Source organism: Pleurodeles waltl, chromosome 3_1, assembly GCF_031143425.1.
Source record: "Pleurodeles waltl isolate 20211129_DDA chromosome 3_1, aPleWal1.hap1.20221129, whole genome shotgun sequence".
NCBI lineage: Eukaryota > Metazoa > Chordata > Amphibia > Caudata > Salamandridae > Pleurodeles > Pleurodeles waltl.
The window spans coordinates 1,911,031,558-1,911,052,353 of NC_090440.1; the positions used below are offsets into that span (position 1 = coordinate 1,911,031,558).

The 20,796-nt window shown below is 43.9% G+C and overlaps 1 protein-coding gene across 5 annotated transcripts in view; it reads right to left on the reverse strand.

The window, feature by feature from the left end:
* MYO1C (myosin IC) overlaps nt 1-20,796 on the reverse strand; it is a 365,885-nt gene that overhangs the window by 37,181 nt on the left and 307,908 nt on the right. For all 5 annotated transcript variants that reach the window (XM_069226100.1, XM_069226102.1, XM_069226099.1 and 2 more), the window contains exons 17-19: nt 14,727-14,807; nt 14,118-14,223; nt 11,758-11,875 (exon numbers count right to left, since the gene is read on the reverse strand). In XM_069226100.1, the coding sequence (XP_069082201.1) occupies nt 11,758-11,875; nt 14,118-14,223; nt 14,727-14,807 (305 nt within the window). The remainder of the gene's footprint in view (nt 1-11,757; nt 11,876-14,117; nt 14,224-14,726; nt 14,808-20,796) is intronic.

The following is a 20,796-nucleotide window of genomic DNA, read 5'->3' on the forward strand; positions in this document are numbered from 1 at the left end:
TTTTGGGTTTTGGTTTTACATTTGGGCCATGAGAGCTTGGCTATCTCTCCCACTTGGAATGGTGAGGGCTGCAGTTTTTGGACTTTGGGACACTGCCATGTAGAAAAATCCACAAGACCTAGACACATCTGAAAACTAAACATCTGGGTGATTCCAGGGTGTTGTGCTTCACATGCACCCGCACCATTTTCTTACCCACAATGCCCTGCAAACCTCCAACTTTGCTGGAAATCACACATTTCCCCCACATTTTTGTGATGGGACCTTTCGGAATCTGCAGGAATCCACAAAATTCCTACCACCCATCATTGTCTCATCTGTACAGCTAAAAATTCTGCTGCACTTGTCAGCCCAAAAATGTTTTTTTTCCAAACTGCCCCTTCTGGACCTGCTTTGGTTCCCCCTCAATTTCGACATGTTTTTGGCTTCTCCCTGTCACAGGCACTTGGGCCCACCTACACAAGTGTGGTAGCATTTTTACAGAGAGACTGAGGGGAACATTGGGTTGTAGGAAATTTGTCCCAGTGCAGTGATCCCACACAGAAATGTGGAGAAAATTTGATTATTTTTTTTAGATAAATTTGAGGTTTGCTGAGGATTCTGGGTAAGAAAATATTGGTGTATCCACGCAAGTCACACCTCCCTGGACTCCCTCGGGTGTCTATTTTCAGAAATGTCTAGGTTTGGTAGGTTTCCCTAGATGGCTGCTGAGCCCAGGACCAAAAACGCAGGCCCCCACAAAAACAGGTAGGTTTGTATTTGATAATTTTGATGTGTCCAGATAGTGTTTTGGGGCATTTCCTTTTGTGGGCATTAGGCCCTACTCACACAAGTGAGGTACCTTTTTTTATCCGGAGACTTGGGGGAACGCTGGGTGGAAGGAAATTTGTGGCTCCTCTCTGATTCCAGAACCTTTTGACACAGAAATGTGAGGAAAAAGTGTTTTTTTGGACAAATGTTGAGGTTTGCAAAGGATTCTGGGTATCCCCATCTTGGATTTCCCTAGGTGTCTAGTTTTGACGAATGCAAAGGTTTGGTAGGTTTCCCAAGGTGCCAGCTGAGCTAGAGGCCAAAATCTACAGCTAGGCACTTTGCAAAAAACATGTCCGATTTCAATGTAAAAATGTGACGTATCCATGTTGCGTTTCCTGTTGCGAGCATTAGGCCTACCGACCCAAGTGAGGCACCATTTTTATCAGGAGACTTGGCGGAACACAGAATAGCAAAACAGGTGTTATTGCCCTTTGTCTTTCTCTACATTTTTTCCTTCCAAATGTACGACAGTGTGTAAAAAAGATGTCTATTTGAGAAATGCCCTGTAATTCATTTGCTAGTATGGGCACCCTGGAATTCAGAGATGTGCAAATAGCCATTGCTTCTCAACACCTTATATTGTGCCCCTTTTGAAGATACAAAGGTTTTCCTGATACCTATTTTTCACTGTTTATATTTCAGCAAATTAATTGCTGTATACCCAGTATAGAATGAAAACCCATTACAAGGTGCAGCTCATTTATTGAAACTGGGTACCTAGGGTTCTTGATGAACCTACAAGCCCTATTTAGCCCCACAACCAGAAGAGTCCAGCATATTGCTTTGAAAAACGGTAACAGTGTATTGCTTTAAAAAAATCTGACATCGCGGGAAAATTGCGGTTTTTTTCACCTCAATTTCATTTTTTTAATATATTTCAGCTGTTATTTTCGGTAGGAAAACCTTGTAGGGTCGACACAAATGACTCCTTGCTGAATTCAGAATTTTGTTTATTTTTCAAAAATGTTTAGCTTTCCGGGATCCAGCACTGGTTTCACACCCCTTTCTGTCACTAACTGGCAGGAGGCTGAAAGCACAAAAAAAGTAAAAATGGGGTATGTCTCAGTAAAAGGCCAAAATTGGGTTGAAAAATGTGGTTTTCTGATTCAAGTCTGCCTGTTTCTGAAAGCTGGGAAGATGGTGATTTATGCACCGCAAACCCTTTGTTGATGCCATTGTCAAGGAAACAAACACATGCCTTCTTCTGCAGCCCTTTTTTCCCATTATTTATTTTTTATTTTTTAAACCCAAACTTTTTGCTGTATTTTGGCTAATCTCTTGGTCTCCTCCAGGGGAACCCACAAACTCTGGGTACCCCTAGAATCCCTAGGATGTTGGGAAAAAAAGGACCCAAATTTGGCATGGATAGTTTATGTGGACAAAACATTGAGGGCCTAAACTGCCCCAAATAGCCAAAAAAAAGGCTCGGCACAAGAGGGGGAAATGCCTGGCAGCGAAGGGGTTAAAGTTATGCTACTCACATTACAGTCTGTCATTACTCCTCAAGCATAGAGGCTAAGATGCCAACAAAAAGGGTAGTGACTGAACGGTTAACGAGGCAGTATCTATGGTGTGTATTATCATTTACCACAAGTGTTACACGGCTAGGGATACTGGTGAACTTCAACTGGATAACTGAGTTACTCCCTCTGGGCATGTAATATTCCAGGGCTAGCAATGGGAAGCAATCAATGCTTTCTATAGTAGGTGGTAGGGGTTAGGAGCATATGCTCTCATGTAGACCAGGCAGAGGCACTGCTTTTGCACAAGACTAATCTCTAACAATACCCTGCCAGTCATCCTCAATAGCTGCTTTTGATAATTGCTCTCATTACAGGGTATGGCTAGTTCATAGTGGATCAGTGGTGGACATGTTCTGCTTGGCAATACTGTATTGTAACCTGTGGTGACACTTAGGTTCTGAGCCAAGTTAAAACCTTTAACATATTTATAGAGTTTTAAACACAGATGCTGGATTACTTAAAAAATAGTAGCACTCTGGTCAGTGCTATTCTGTGAGGCTGCCAAGTTTTCACAACAATTTATTCACAAATCTCCAGCACAAAACCCACCTAGCACTGCATACTGGAACAGGGTTCCACCCCAGGCTCTAGTGAACAGTACTATTGGCAACTGAGCAAAACTTTCAAGTTCATTATCCAGCTACAGGCTTCAGGTCATGTTAACAGAGGCAGTCTCTTACAGTTGAGGGTCTGAGTGAGAACCCAATTAACATAAAGTCTTCTAGAGATATAAACCTTTTAAAAATTCTCATGGGGGCATACTTTAACAGCCGGTATTGCAGGGATTCTAGTCACGGGTTTTCAAGGATTGAGGCACCACTGGACTCTGAGGTTTCACCAGTTGCAAATGGACTTGAGGGTAGTGTTCAATGCTGATTATGAAGAGTGGAATCTTTGGAACCATAAGAGCTAGAAGTATGATGTTTTTTGGTTCAGAACCAACTTTCTCACCCTCCTCTAGCTTATATCACTTTGGTGCAAGATGTCCCAGCACTTCTAGGACTTGACTTAATAGATACAAGTCCCAGGTATTATGGGGATCAAGGTGCCTGTATTTATCCTCCTCCTCTATGCAGTGGTTCAGGTTTTGGTAATATGTTTGCCCTTCATTAGTGTACAGCGTACCAAGAAAGTCTAAATGATGTACAGTCTCTACAGTTGCAAGGCTGAAGCATTTACACTCCCCTGCTGGCCCAGTCGAGAAGCCAGAGCCAACTTAAGGGCTCTCTTTTTGTGCAAGACTAGCAGCTTCTCTTTGTATCTAGTTTTCACGTCTTCGGACAGGGATGCCACAGCAAGAATGGGAGAAGTCTGTAGGAAACAACTGTTACCAGTAAGGCAGGATATGATTCCCATTTACACCGGGATTTGTCTAGTGTTCGCGGAGTGACTAATAAGTAACTAAAAGAGCTTCCCACAGAGTTGGTAGAAGATCACTTTTGTGTCTAGCGTCCTCATATGGTTGAAAGAGTCGAGTGAGATGTTCACATGTTTATTTATTTTTTCCCTCAACAGTGAGGCCATCACTACCTGAAGATCAGCCTCCCCACTCATCTCTGATTCTTGAGTGGAATTCCTGCAAAGAGATTGATGGCAGAAGCTGGTCCCAGGGATCATTTTCTAAGCCAGTGCAATCTTATCAAAATAGTCTGATATTTCCATATTTGTTGTGGAGGTGTGAAAACAGTAGAGATTAGAATAAAAAATTCTACAATCATGTTGAATCTCCTTAGTACCCACCTTCCTATAGATCGTTTTATTCTTGTTATATCTGCCAGTGTTATCTCTTCAAATCCTGCAGTCTGGCCTCCAAGACTGAGAGACAGGTGCATATCTCTGCATTTGTAAGTCCTTTAGCTATGCATACTCCCCTTCAATGCCTCCCACAATACATGGGGGTCAGACACACAATTAGTTTTTTTTAACTCAGCCCACTTTGCACCCTCTAAGACTTTCCTTGAACAGCACATCTAGCCGAAGAGCAGTGGTACTATCTTGTATGCTTCACAGAGCCCAGGGGATCAATCTGTATTTTTTTTTTACCAAAGCAAGATAAGGTTCTGGCTATCTGTGTGATATTCTCAGTTTATGTGCTGATGTCTTTAGTGACTAAACAGTAGTTAAGTCTTGATGACATGTTATTAGCTGTCAAATGGAAAGTCAAGTCTGGAGCAGCCAGATGTATGTGTCCTCATGACATCAGTAAGGGCACGTTGCTCTAATACTCAAGTCAATGTTGTTGTAGTAACCACGGAACATAGAGGGGCATCACTCTGCCTTAGCTGAGTTCTAATTAAACCACTAAAGTCTCCTGCTCAGAGTATTCTAAGAGCAACATAGCTTTTTCAAGTCTTACACAGATGGTCTGACCCAATACTGTTACGTAATCTAGGCCTTAAATCCTCATCGTCCTTCCTTGTTCTACATCTTTAACCATAAGAATAAACTCAAGCATGCAAGGTCTCCTATGTCCAGTCCATGATGTGTCACTAAGACTGCATAAGATGCTCATATAACAATGCTGAAAAAGTCTAAGAGTGATAGTCCTTCATCCTCAACCCAAGAAGTCTGCCAACCCCCTTTGCAAGATAACCTTAAACTCCTATATTCTTCCAAAAGTAATTTTCATGGCTTGAAGGTTGTGCTGTCTGACTCTTAAACAATTTATATATATATTGTCCTGTGTATTTTCTGTCATCGATCTCAACAATCATGCAAGCATACTGGAGTCCTCCTGTTTAAGTTGACCTGAAACTTAAAAACTGCCCCCTGTTGTCAGGTCAGGGTAATACCCATTGCGTATCATTGTTTTGAGAGGGTGGCTAGTGCCCTTGCTACCCAAGGAAAGATACTGATAGTAGTGGCAGTGTATTTGAAGTCAGGGCTACAAGCTTACTTGCCTTTATCCCTATAGAGAGGAGTTGCCGACCAACTGTCCACTCTGCATGTTGCAATATCACATGGCAGTGGTGTTGTCGGTGAGAACGTGCAGCAGCCTTCCCTTTGATAGACAGTAGGAATAACTTCAAGGCCAAATGGATGGCTTATAACTCCAGCAATAGAGTTAGGCTTCTATTGGAGACCACAGTCCTCTGAATGTCACCTTCCACAAATGACCTCCCCTTTCGAGCGATGATGCGTCCATCACTAGCATCCACTTTGGTAGAAAAAGAAGTGGGGTATGCCGCCAGTCCAAATGCAGATGAGTAGCAAACCTTGCAGATCATTTTCAGTATTCCTCACAATATGAATTGTATCCAATATGTTTCTTTGGTGTTGGTTCCAAAGAAACTTCAGATTCCTTTGCAGAGCCCGCATATGCCATCAGGTGTAGGCATAAGACGTAGGTGGCCAAAAAGCATCAGAGCTACTTTCACCAGACCCAAGGACCGAGGGTGAAATACTGGAATTATAGCCTGAATGTCTTCCACAAGCTGCAATGGAAGGAAAGCCCAGACGTATACCATATTCAGGACAACCCCAATGAAGGAAAGCCTCTGCAAAGGAGTCAGTTGAGGCTCATGAACTGCATCAATGTCAGAAGATTCGCAGTCGCCTGGAGGTGGTCTATGACTAACTGTAATTAGCACACCTTTAACAGACAGCTGTCAACGGTTATCTCTGACCTCTAATGATGGGCAGAGACCACTGCTTTCAATTTTGTGAACACCAGAGGAGCACTAGTGAGACCAAAAAGGAGCACGGCAAACTGAAAATGCTCCTGGCCTACTTTGAACCTTGTGTAACAGCTGTTGGACTGCAAGATGGGTATATGAAAATATACAGTCTGCAGATCCAAGAACAACATCCAGCCACTCAGATCTAGGGCACACAGGAACTGAGTCAGCTGCAACATTTTGAATTTGTTATCTGCAGGAAGGCACTCAGGTCGAAGGTTTAAAATGAGCTGAAGTCCCCCATCCTTTTTCGGTACAAAGCAATACAGGGAGTGCAGAATTATTAGGCAAATGAGTATTTTGACCACATCATCCTCTTTATGCATGTTGTCTTACTCCAAGCTGTATAGGCTTGAAAGCCTACTACCAATTAAGCATATTAGGTGATGTGCATCTCTGTAATGAGAAGGGGTGTGGTCTAATGACATCAACACCCTATATCAGGTGTGCATAATTATTAGGCAACTTCCTTTCCTTTGGCAAAATGGGTCAAAAGAAGGACTTGACAGGCTCAGAAAAGTCAAAAATAGTGAGATATCTTGCAGAGGGATGCAGCACTCTTAAAATTGCAAAGCTTCTGAAGCGTGATCATCGAACAATCAAGCGTTTCATTCAAAATAGTCAACAGGGTCGCAAGAAGCGTGTGGAAAAACCAAGGCGCAAAATAACTGCCCATGAACTGAGAAAAGTCAAGCGTGCAGCTGCCACGATGCCACTTGCCACCAGTTTGGCCATATTTCAGAGCTGCAACATCACTGGAGTGCCCAAAAGCACAAGGTGTGCAATACTCAGAGACATGGCCAAGGTAAGAAAGGCTGAAAGACGACCACCACTGAACAAGACACACAAGCTGAAACGTCAAGACTGGGCCAAGAAATATCTCAAGACTGATTTTTCTAAGGTTTTATGGACTGATGAAATGAGAGTGAGTCTTGATGGGCCAGATGGATGGGCCCTTGGCTGGATTGGTAAAGGGCAGAGAGCTCCAGTCCGACTCAGACGCCAGCAAGGTGGAGGTGGAGTACTGGTTTGGGCTGGTATCATCAAAGATGAGCTTGTGGGGCCTTTTCGGGTTGAGGATGGGGTCAAGCTCAACTCCCAGTCCTACTGCCAGTTCCTGGAAGACACCTTCTTCAAGCAGTGGTACAGGAAGAAGTCTGCATCCTTCAAGAAAAACATGATTTTCATGCAGGACAATGCTCCATCACACGCGTCCAAGTACTCCACAGCGTGGCTGGCAAGAAAGGGTATAAAAGAAGGAGATCTAATGACATGGCCTCCTTGTTCACCTGATCTGAACCCCATTGAGAACCTGTGGTCCATCATCAAATGTGAGATTTACAAGGAGGGAAAACAGTACACCTCTCTGAACAGTGTCTGGGAGGCTGTGGTTGCTGCTGCACGCAATGTTGATGGTGAACAGATCAAAACACTGACAGAATCCATGGATGGCATGCTTTTGAGTGTCCTTGCAAAGAAAGGTGGCTATATTGGTCACTGATTTGTTTTTGTTTTGTTTTTGAATGTCAGAAATGTATATTTGTGAATGTTGAGATGTTATATTGGTTTCACTGGTAATAATAAATAATTGAAATGGGTATATATTTGTTTTTTGTTAAGTTGCCTAATAATTATGCACAGTAATAGTCACCTGCACACACAGATATCCCCCTAACATAGCTAAAACTAAAAACAAACTAAAAACTACTTCCAAAAATATTCAGCTTTGATATTAATGAGTTTTTTGGGTTCATTGAGAACATGGTTGTTGTTCAATAATAAAATTAATCCTCAAAAATACAACTTGCCTAATAATTCTGCACTCCCTGTAGTAAGAGTAGCAACCGCCCCCATTTCTGAGTCCTGAAGTGCCTCAATAGCTCCTTTGGAAAATAAACCTTGCACCTCTTCCAACAGAATGGCCAGATGTTACCCTGAGATTTGCTCTCTGATGTGGGAGAAATGGTTGGGGGAGCAGAAATAAAGGGTGGGGCATAGTCATGCTGTGTGATTTAAAGTATGCATCTATCAGACGTAATTGGTTGCAATAGGAAAGTGGCATCTTTCTAGCATAGTTACCCCCACTTTTTGCCTGATCTCAGTGTGTTTAGACTGGTGTTCACTGGGATCCTGCTAACCATGACCCCAGTAACGGTGCTCTCTCCTCTAAATTTGGTTGCTGATAAATGTTTTACACCCACAATTGGCATACTGGTGCACCCATGTAAGTCCCTAGTATATGGAACTTAGGTACCCAGGGCATTGGTACACCAGCCCTCTCCTCCCCCATGGGCTGCAGTATGTATTGTGCCACCCATGGAAGCCCATGCAAACTGTGTCTGTAGGTCTGCCACTGCAGTCTGCCTGAAATGGTGCATGCACCCTTTCACCACCAAAACTAATCATTGCACTTAGACATCATAAGTCACCCCTCAGGTAGGCCCTTCAGTCCAAGGGCAGAATGCATGTCTCTAAGTGTGAGAGTGAGCCTACAGACTGCAGGCCAATTCTTGGACACTAAGTGTGGAGAAGCCATCTTAAGGTATGCAGTGGACACTGGTCAACACGAGTGGTCCAACTACATAATGGTTTCTCTGAACCTAGGATGTTTGGTATCAAACATGTTGGAATCATGCAACTGCACTGATTCCAGTGTTAGTTGCTTGATACTGTGTACTCTTGGGGTTCCTTAGAGGATGCCCCAGTTCTGCCTATGCAGTCCTACGGGGTCTAGCTGCCAGTCCACGCTGATGCTGACCCCAGACACTGTTCTGCCCTCCTGCTGGTGAGCCAGGCTCAGGCCAGAGAAGCAGAACAAAGGATTTCCTGCATGGGAGGTGTGTGACCACCTCCCCCTGTGTATTAAGTGTCTAAGGCTTGGGGTGGGCTGGTCTGTCAGCGCCACCAGACTGCTTTGAAGGGCACATCTTGTGCCCTCCTTCCATAATCCAGTTTGCACCAGTTCAGGAACCCCTAATTCCAGCCCTGGTGCTAAACTACAAAAAGGACAGGGGAGTAACCACCCCCCTGTCCAGCTCCTCCACTAGGGAGGTGCACAGAGCTCTGCCAGGGGGCCACTTGATTCTGCCATCTTGGAAACAAGATGGGCAGAGGCCCCTAAGAGCATCTGACTGGTTGGGGCCAGGAAGATGACCTCCATGACCCCCTCTGATAGATGTGTCACTTCAGAGAGTGACCAACCCTCTTTTAGGGTTACTTAAGGGTTCCCCCGTTGCGGGTCCTCAGATTTGTTGAGGAAGACTATCCGAGAAACTCTCTGCAAGACATCTTCTGCTACTGGCTAACGGAACTACTGCTGGTCTGCTCTGGAATCGAAACACATCTGCTTCTGGTGGGAAGGCTCCCACTGCAACATTGTTACTCTGAATCTTGCAAGAATTCTGCAACATCCAAGGCTGTGCATCCTCCAGGGTCACAAGGACTCCGTTTACACCTGGAAGCACAAAGGAATCTCCCTTGGAGTGAAAAAGTCACTCCCCTGCAACCGCAGCCACTTCAGGACAACGTCAACCGGCTGATGGAGTCTGCTGTCCCACGGCTATCCAACGACTCTGCAACACAGGTGTGAGTTGTGGCCTCCTCTGGGTCTTGCTTGTCTTCTAACCAACTTAGGAGACTGTGGGCCCCTGTTCCTGCCACTGGACTGGAAGCTCTGTGCACTGCGACTGTAGCACTTACCAAGGCGTGTTGGCTCTTCCTCTTGGAGATCTTTAGGCCCCAAAAAGCCCTGGCCTCCAGCACTCTGTAACTCAAAGATCAACCCCTGTCCTGCAACTCCTGCGATGTGGGACTTCTTTTTTTTGTGCTGGTAAAGTCTCCTTGTGACTCCCTGTGTCCTTTATCTGTGGGTCACTCATGGGAGCTCCACCGACTTCTGCTTGCCTCCCTGCGTGCTGAGGGCCAGCACTGACTCCCCCTCCTTGGTAGAGTATCCTGGACCTTGCTGGTCCCCAAAACTTTGCAAACACTTCTTCAGCTTCTGTTTGCATTTGCCAGAGCTTGTTGGTGACGTGGCTGATACTGACCCTCCTGCAATCCGGCGACCATCGAGGGACAGCTCGTAAGTGACTCCTGAGATCTTCTGCAGCTCCTGGACCCCGCAGCTGGACTTCCTCTACAACCGACTTGCAGGAACGTCACCCTTCAGGAGGGTGGGTATTGCCACTTGCACCATCAGGGCACCTCCAAGGGTGCTGGACTCTGTCCCCTTCCTTTGCAGGTCCTCCACGCCCAGAATCTGTCCCTGGATTCCACCTGCCTGGTTCACGGATCGTGACAGCAGCTGGACAATCCAAACCTTCCACTGATTTCCGAGAGAGTCCCTCCTCCCCTTTGCATCTGGGTCCCTTGTGTAGGTACTCATGTCTTCTGGGTATCGTGGGGTAGTGGCACTCTCCAACCTTCCTCTTGTGTGCTGGTTTCCCGGGGTCTACTGGGAAGGGTCCTGAATCCCACAAACTCCAACCATTACTCTCTTTGTTAGCCTTTGAGACAACTGGGTGGGTAACTACCTTGCACCTGGTTGCTGGGGACACATACTGTATTTACCTCTGGTGCTTCTATCTGCCCCCAGCCCCTAGCTATCTACCACACTTACCTTGGTTGGGGTCACTATTTCACATTACACTTTTTAAGTGTATGGTTTTACCCCCCCATAGGGTCCTATGTACTTTACAGCTATTTCTGATGGCTATTTTGCATATATACTGTGTGTATTTATCTCCAAAGGGAGATTTACCAATGATAGTCTAGTAGTAGTGCTGCAATAAAGTACCCACTATTTTTACCAAACTTGTGTGTTTCTTCCTTGTGAGTGAGTTACTGTGGTATTGCAAGTGCTTTACATTCCTCCTGGATAAGGTTTAGCTGCTCGCCTCAGCCACCCCTAGAGAGCTCTTGCTATATGGACACCTATTCACTATCACTAAGGGTTGCCAGGACTCAGTATAGGGTGCCACACCTTAGGTGTGCACCACAAAATGAGCCAGCCTTCTACAGTCGCCAATGTGGAAAAAAATTATGGATCCTGCATCTCACAGGGTGGTTTAGTGCCACTAATGGCAAGCTCAAGTGGCTTGGATGGTGCAAGGGAAGGGAACTAGGAAGACAGATTCACTATAGGACTGGCATTACCTGCCAAACCTACATCCCCAGCCTCAAAACGACTCGGGTAACTGGAGCTGTGGCTGGATAGTTACCTACACGTTAGCGCCCTAGAGTAGCCTTGGAATTTCCAACCTGATGATTTGGCTGGGGTCAGAAGTCCCAGAGTGTGCCGTGACACTATTTTCTTGGAAACTTTCCAAGGAAGAATTTTGCAGAACAGGTGTGAGCGATCAAAAGGCATATCCACCAGAGAGGCCTGTACGTCTCAAGAAAATCCTTTGGAGCACATCAAAACATGGTGGTGGGGCACCACACTGGTGCAAACCGCCCTTCTGAGACCACCATTATTATCAAGGCCAGCACAAACCGCCTAGTTGGCCAAGTCTTGACCATCCTGAATGCTTTAGTCCAGTGAGGGCCTAAGATTTTGTTGGTTTGCGTATATCGGCCTAAAAAGCAGACTGAATTGCCAGATGTTAACCCACAATGTTGGATCTGTTATTCCCAGCTAAAAACAATGAACTCTAGATGTGCTGAGTACATATTAAATGTTGGTAACATTTTAAAGAATGACTTGCCATGCTTTCATTGCCATATTGCCACCAGTTTATACTTACCTTTGCAGAAACGTTTCATATTTCCGTCGATATGCAAATCCAGCCCTGCGAACCCGCAAATTCTCCATCAATCCCAAGTACTTCACCTGATGTCGGATAAGAACCTCATCAAAGCGTCCTGTAGATGACAAACAAGAGAGGGAAGTTAAAGACTGCAAGAGGTGTACCTCAAATAACCATTTAAACAGTCATCTAGAAGTGCATGCACTTAAGAAGGTAATCTGGTGCAGTATTCTGAAGGAAAGGACGAGCAACCAAGTCTTTTCTGTTGCAGTCAGTAGCTTCTAAGTAGTATTTGGGGATACTATCTTACCGCTGGTGCCAGAGGGTCTTGGGCACTATTTCACTCCAGATGGATAACCAAGTTACTCACATTTATGAATTTGTGGTTTTTATTATGCGCCACATTTTGGCTGCATGAAAGTGCAGGAAGGACAAGGTAATAGGCAAGGCATAGTATGTACTATTGTGTCAAGAGACCCTGAAGACCTACTATTGGGATATGCTGCAACATCTGAGACTCCATAGCTGTCATAGTCCAGGAATTCCAATTTCTTCATAGCCAAAGATTTGTATGGTTGTTCAAAAGGCCTTGTTTGAAGCAAGTAGAAATGCCAGTCCTAAGCATGTGGTCATTCATTGGGCAGGGCTTGAAGCTCATATCAGTAAACCCAGACCATGGGCTGAGACAAAGTGATATGTGTTCAGTTTATTCAGAAACTCAAAAAAGTCTCCTTTAGCCTTGAGGGGAGCTAACATTTTCTTAAGTAATGAAGACAAACAGTAAATGTCTGACTCCAGGAAGTTGAAGAGTGTTTGGAACTCAGATAGTGCATAAAGAAATTACACACTGACTCAACGTTCTTTCAGACAGGCAGGATTCTAGAATTTACAGACTGGGAAGAAGGGCAATGAAAATCTAGATGGCACTAGCATGTACTAGGTTAAGACACAACCTCAAACACAATTATCGTACTTGGGGTCACATTTTGGTATAGAAAACTTGCATCTCTAATTAGGCATAAATAAAATGGGCCTGTATGACCAGTGTTATCTAATATTTAAGAATTTAGTTTGGGGGGAAAAGGTATCTTTGGGACACAAGTCTAACTACAACAGGTTGTAGCGCGTAGAGCAAAGGTACCAGACAGTAATTCACAATATATCAAGTCTGATATGGTACATCTGTCCTTTACACAACTAAAGTGCTAGAAAGTATGTAACAATATACAGAGTCTGCTGCACCTTTCCTTAGTTTATCACTGGCCCTGACTGGAAGGACAGGCAACTTGTTGGGTTTGAGGTTAGCCCAGGTGGCTGTGAATCAGCTAAGAATACTCCAAAAGTCAAAGATCACATCTCAACAGAAAAAACACCACCGCAAATAAACATGGAACTGTACCCAGAAACAAAAGTGCCAATGCTGTGGTCTTCACGAGTCTAAGTGTCCAGTTAAAGGGGCCATTAGAGCTCCGGTGGTGGGCACTGGGATCACTTAACACTGTTCTGGGATATTAATACCCCTGGAGCCGGATTTGGGTCCATATCTCAATAATGGTCTGTCACTGTTGGGATTTTTGACTAGGCATCCATGGGATTTGGGGAACCCTCTCTAACTACTGGTTCACAAGCTGAAACTTGATAAATTAACTGATTTCAGTGTTCAACTGAAACATCAAACAACAGCCTCATATGGTAAAGGCTACGTCAGTAGTCAAACAGTTCTGGAAACAGAAGCACCAGCTTAACTAATGGCACACCACCCTAACAAATACGGTGAACGGAGAATCACGTTGCTATGCTGGTGGAATAGAGCTTTTCCTTGCTGTCCAGTCAAAGCATGAGTTTACTGACATAAATGGGCGTGCATTTATTCTAACTGGGTGCATTGGTGGAGTGAAGGACAATCAAAGACCAAGCTCTTTGAACATTAACGTGCCAACAAACACCACTACTCCTCTGTAGGTTTTCTTCCAAGCCTTTATTAGGACAGGGAAGGGTCAAGTACAAAAAAGTCAGTTTTGGGATTCCAGGTGGAGGCCTGCCAGACACGTCCAAGCTTCGCTACTGCTAGGCAGCAACCAAAAGAACATATGAACATTGAGATCGATTATCAGAGGTCCTATTACTGGGCAGAGATCTGTGCCCAGAAACGATTTCCTAGTACTTCTACCCCAACCTCCCACTGCTCAGTTTTAGTCATGGAAAGAAGAGAGAGGCCAAAACGTAGGCTTATAGGAGCACAATAAGGACTATAACATAAGACATTGGGCTATGAATACCTGCATGGCCTTGAGTCCGCCATGCCAGGCATTTGTCTAGCCTGGCACTGGAGCTCATACCAAGATGTAGGGACCCACCTGCCTGCTTGGCATCATTGGGCTTAATGCAGCGGATGTAGGAAGGCTCCTTGGACATCAAGATCTCCATCAGCTTGGAAAGGCTGTTCTTAAACTGAGTGGCCGCCTTGAGAAGACAAGGAACAGACAGATAAAAGCTACTGCAATAACAGAACGGTGGAAAAAGCGTACGTGAAACATATGCATGAGCTGAGTACAGAGGCTGGTGGAAAAGCGAGGAGATTCAGAGAGACAGAACAAGTAGAGTTCAAAGAATGAGCAAGTTAATAAGAAAGGAAGTGGGGGATTGAAAGGAAGACAGAAGAATATGTGGTCAGGTAGAGAAATGGTAAATACTCGCAGCTGCACCTTTAAACATGATGGAGCACTCCACCCACTGATTGCATGATTTGGTTAAATATGCTTTTTGCAAAATATAGATGGACCACATTGTTAGGCAACAAAAATCTAATTCTGACAATTAGAATATGATAATGCCACAGTTGATTCACATACTTCCATGCAATACCCAAATCAACAGCTATAAACTTCATACAGTTCCTAGCATAGCCAGACACTAAACATCTCTGTCCCTATCTCCTTTTCCCTGGCTCCTTATGCTGTACTCACCGTTTCTGGCCTCTTTTTGTCTGAGAGTTCCATCCTGTCAAAACACTGGTTGATAATTGGATTCTCTGAATCACACATTGCCTAGAAAGAAGGAGGGAGGTTAGTACAAATTACACATCAATACCTGACATAGCCCAAGATATTTTAGATGTGTTACTTATGTAATTGAGTAATCTTAGCCATCTACATTACCTATATGACATTATGATGTGGTACCAATGAGTTGCCTTCTAAGTACACAAAACAGAAGCCTGACAATCTCCCTCAGTTCTAACAGTCACGCATGAGATGGGCCAGAAGTGTGCAGACTAATGCTCTTGTTATGAGTGGCCTGTAAACAGAAGTTACCAGGCCACCTAGAACTATACGTTTTTGCTTTTCACTGGGAGTTTTTGGCTGCTAAAAGCAGCCAAAATCTCTGAGTAAAAGATAAGCGGAAAACATTCAGGAACTGGCACTGAATTCACAGATTTCCAAAGTTTTTCCCCCAAAAAACATGTAATCCTTGTTACTTTTCTATCACGGCAATTACCAGGACGTCTGGGGCAGGCGAACAATAAGGTAATGAGGGTCAAATCAGGGTCGCTATTGATGAAGTAGTCTTTGGGTTACCGTACCAGAGCAACTATACAAGTAAGTAACTCTACATTGTTCTGGATCAGCCAGATTAACAGGTCAAGTTACTCTTCTAACAGGCCTCATGGCCACACTAGCCTCAGCAATCATTTCTACAATCAAACTTATGACAGGTTAACTATTACTTTACCTGTCATGGCTGGCATGACCGAGGACTGACTGACTTCTCTCTCTCTCTCTCTCTCTCTCTCTCTCTCTCTCTCTCTCTCTCTCTCTCTCTCTCTCTCTCTGTGTCTCTCTCTCTCTCTCTCGCTGTGTCTCTCTCTCTCTCTCTCTCTCTCGCTGTGTCTCTCTCTCTCTCGCTGTGTCTCTCTCTCTCTCGCTGTGTGTGTGTCTCTCTCTCTCTCTCTCGCTGTGTCTCTCTCTCTCTCTCTCTCTGTCTCTCTCTGTCTCTCTCTCTCTCTCTGTCTCAGCAACCTCTCAAACAAGAGTCAAACACTGACACAAACACCATGGAATTGGCCATATCTGTTTGAGGTCCTAACCTGTCTGGGCTTCAGTTCCCACTTCGCCAGCTGGATTAGAATCCTCTACACACAATCAATGGCCCAAGTCAGAGTGAATGGGGTAGTGTCTCGGGAATTTCTTCTCAGCTAGGGCACCCAACAGGGCTGTTCCCTCTCGCTGCTGATCTTTGCCATTACATTAAAGCTTCTAGCGGCCTAGGTCAGCCAAGACCCGCTGGTCATAGGTCTTAACTGTCAGGAAGACTCGGACAACAGAATATCACTATATGCAGATGACATGCTTCTCTATGTCACGGATCCTGATAACACACTCAACAGACTCACTCAAATCATCATGATCTTTGGCCACTACTCAGGATACACAATCAATGAAAGAAATCCATGATATATCTCCTCAAGGGTAGGACGTCCCGCCCGCTGCGAGACTGTGAAGCCGAGGTAGCGGAAGACATTTTCGCTACCTGGGAATATTTATCACCAAAGACCACAACTGATTCTATATGAAAAACCTCTGTATATCTGGCCCCACGGCCAAAGTGGTCACCATTTGGCATGCCACTCTGAAATGTTAGGAAGGGAGGACAAATTAATGGCAACAACTCCCCTGTAGGACATCACAGCACTGGGCACGCTACTGGGCTTTGATAAATGGGACCTACCAGGTCTCTCCAGGGTGGGAGAATCTCTGGGTGAATGAAGAAGCAATCCCATGTCAGACCTCGGACGAGAATACCACTTAGACCCCACTGAAGTCTACTGATACCTCCAGATTCATCATGCACTCATGGCAATTTTGTACATGCAGTAGAAAGTGCCTTCTCCAACATACAGGAAGATACTTACCAATACCACTGACACCCTAACCCACATAAGGGAGAAATGAGTACATAACCTAGAAGAAATGTAGGACGATGAGTGGGCCGAGGATTTGGCATCCCTGTGGGAGGTGGCCATCATGACGAGGTTTAGACTAGTACAATGAAAAATGATCCACATAACATACTATACCCAAGCCCTAAAGTTTAAAATGGGTCATGCGGGGGCGAGGTGAGGCTGCCGACGCTGCAGGGGACACCCTGGCACGTTTTATCACATTCTGTGGGCCTGCCCCATAATTCAGGCCTACTGGATGGTGGTGGTGGAGTGCAAGAGTGCAGGCACAGGGAATGCTTTCATGGTGTTGGCGAAGTGGTGTCTCCTGAACATTTGGGCAGAGACTGAGGTGACACATATGACGTAGTTGTGAGGAACATTGGAGCTTACAGTGGCCAAACTGAATACTGCAAGAAGTTGAGGGATGGAACTGCCACCTCGGCTGGGAGTTTGAAAAAAACATATGGACTGGATCATGTTAACCAAACGGGCTGTGTACGAGGGTCTTGGGTGCCCCCGCAAATGGACACAGATCTGGGGACAATGGAACACATACAGGGGAGGTATCTATACGGACTCTGCTCCCATGGGTCGCACAAGTTTTGGCCTGGGCTCATATGGACTCCATGCCATGCTCAGCTGATTTATGGTCAAACAGGAATGTGGGGGGAGGGTTGGGTATCATCATGCAGGTCTCGGTGCTAATGTCATTAACATGCTATCATGTTTTGTCTCCCTTGTTTCAAAGCATCAAAAAAAAGATTTACAAAAATAAAATCACTGACAGAAAGTGATTCAGAGCCTTAGCAGCCAGAGCAATCTTCATAACAACTGTTAGGACTGTCATTAAAACAGTCAAGTGTCACTGACTGGTCAAACATTGTGTGTCAAAATTGACCACTGCAAACACCAGATGGGAAAATAAATACCTGCACACCAAGTACCTACAACTGCCCCCAGCCTAGCTGAACCTTTCCAGAACAGTAAACATCAATAACAACGAAACCAGCAGGGACGACACGACCTTCTGGTCTGCAGAGAAAGCACTTATCATTCATCTTGATCACCGAATAATCCTTAAGAAAGAATGGAGTTCATAAATGTGACCTATTGTCTGACTCAACGTCTCCTTTGCATCACAGACATTTGACTATTATAGGAAAACCTAGCCGCACTACTACACACTATTACACAAAGCCACTGTGCAACACAGATGGATTCTGCATTCATTGGGAGAGGTAGAGTTAGCCAAGGGTGCTCTAGAAATAGCTCAACTCAATCAGGCATGTAAGAAAACCCTCTTCTCTAATCATCCCAGCCATCTAAAATTAAAGCTTTTTTAGCAAGAAACTTGACGACCTGTTGCTCCAATATCCAGGACACAAATTAAAGGTCACAGAAGTGACAGAACACATCATTACAAATACAGCAGACATAGTAATAACACTGCCTAAAGGAAGAACCTTTCCACCCAGTATTGGAACTCAAAAGATTAGTATGTATATTTTGCAATTTGCCCCCGATTTAGTAATCTTGGACCAAAGTAGGGCTTCAGCATGCGTTGGATGACTTCTGCAACTATCACAAACAGAATAAGTTAACAGAAAATTAATCAAAAAACTAAATTATGGTCTTTGGAAAATATAAGAACAAATCTGAAAACATTGGTTCCTAGGCTTCAGTAATTTGAATTATACATTTTTATGCAACTATCTAGGCACAGAAAGATCTAAAAATGTATCTTGGAGGTATCAATTCTATCACATAAAACACATGGTGTCTGCTCTTACCTTTACTATTAACAGGATAATACTAAACTTGTGAGCAGGTCAGTCAATGCTGTCCTCTAAGAAATAAGAGTCAAGATCTTGCTAACACTTTCTTATGGCCAACAAGTTTTTCCAGCTAAAACTGTCCCATTGTTCGATAGGGTGCAATGTAAAATATGTTTCCAAACTCTACAAAACGTTCCCAGCGAACTTCTGGAATTTGGTTTACACAATCAAGAACTGGCTCATAACGCAGCTTTCTTCAAATACTGTTTTAGTATTAAACATGCAATACCTGACAGCTTAAAGCATCATGTAAAGGAGGTAATCGAAGACACCACCACCACCAAAACTCCATGAGACAAATCAACTATGCACAGCAGTTACGGAAGTGGAAATAAGCACTGACTGGTCAAAAATAGTATCTACATCAGCATGAATGACTGCTTAAAAACCCAACTATCTTTAATGTCACAAAAGACGCATCACAGCTCTTTTGCACTCTCTGGGTAAAGCTGGTATAATCTGTGACTCATATGACAAGTTAACGGATCAACATTATGTAGAGGCTAATCGGATTAACATCATGTCAATACAATTTCAGCTGTTCGCAATTGAAGTAGATAGAAGACATGTGGCCACATATTCACATGAATCATATTAGTGCAGAAGTTGCACACAGCATTAGGAGACAATTTTTGAAGCACAACGTTTAGGAAATTGAAAGGGAACATCTGACTTTTGAACACTGGCAGTTTTGTTGAAAGATAGTTTTTAACCTTCCAGCTTAACCTTTTTTTTTTTTTTTGCTTTGCTATTAATTGGTGCTGTATTGTAAAGATTTTAATTAATTGAGCAATAAAATGGGCAGTTGGCAATCAACTGAACCCTTCCCCTATTCCCAACCCTGAAGTGTCAGGCCAGACCCTGCCAGAAGTGGGTCCATGCACATTGTCTCACTCGAACCAAGCTATACTTGGCTGCTGAACCTTAACTAGGGCGAAACTGGTCCTGAGTAGCTTGCGTTTCCGTTCAGGAAGGACCTGGCAGTTTGGGCTGGACTGCTCCTGCTGGAGAAGGGTCAAGACTGATTTGCATATGGCAGGGTCCAAACTGAGGTGGCATGGTGTGCAAAATAATGATGGACTAGGATGAGGTTTGAGTAATTACAGATGGGTGAGATGAATTCACACATTCCATCCATCACTGTTTTAAATAAGTTAGTGCAACGCTATTCTAGGTGCCATCATTCTGATGAGGAACAAGCATTCTGGAGCCCTATCTTGAACACATCACCCAAAGAAGGATTTTTTTGCCAAGAGAAAAGTGTGCCTTATAAATGGTTCTAATTTTTGTATGTGGTCATCTGTTTTCATGTTGTAATACTTAAGGTCTCATTTAGATTACACCAGAAACAAGACATCTGGTGTATATTGCCAGATATCTCGGTTCCACCACACTTGCATTTCTTCCACATCTTTTGCAGTTTCCGATAACAGCTCCCTTACTCGGCTTGGGTGTTGAAAATTCCATGCTGTTTTTCGTATCTGCAAAAAAGCTACCAACGTTTTATGCTTTTATCTGTCATGCAAGGTATGAAATTTGCAAAGAAGAAAAAAAAACAGAAAAGTTCCTGACAGACAGAGAAAAAACTCTGTCAGTGACATCACCACTAATTTGGGTATTTGATACTGAAAAACAAAGCAAGTGCCAAGCACACCTCTACAACATTACATATTACACCAGAAGCACAGTCATTGCTCTGACCCAGTATAATAAAGAGGGTAACATTTAAAACATTGGATAGTACATGACAATTCAAATTCCATGGGCCAAGATTTTTCATTGGAAACATTATCTCAATAACAACTAAGAAAATTACTGCTTTTCTTATCTGCATTAATGGAAATTCCATTACAATTCTGAAGAAAGTGGGAGGGCTACAGTTGTCTTTTTGTCAAAGTAACAGCACACAGGAATGAGATTCAACTTGGAATCAGAAGACAATGTCTAAAACAGAGAATCTCTAAAGATCTGGGGCTGCACAATGATCTTGCTTAGACCAGAAAGAGAGAGCAGCAACAACTGTTTCCAAGTTGTGAAGTCTGCAGCTCATTCATTAAGATGAGGAGTTAAAGTTAGTGTATGTGCTGTAGACATTGCTATTTACTGTATGGGCACATAAAAGGAGATCATGATATGGATTTCTCTGTAGTAAGCCACTATACAAGTTGGCAGGCTCCCGTAGGAAGTGCAAAAGCGGTCTTATTTGTGGGCTATATGTGCTGTAGAAGAAGTAACAACATAACTACAGGTAAGGCAAAA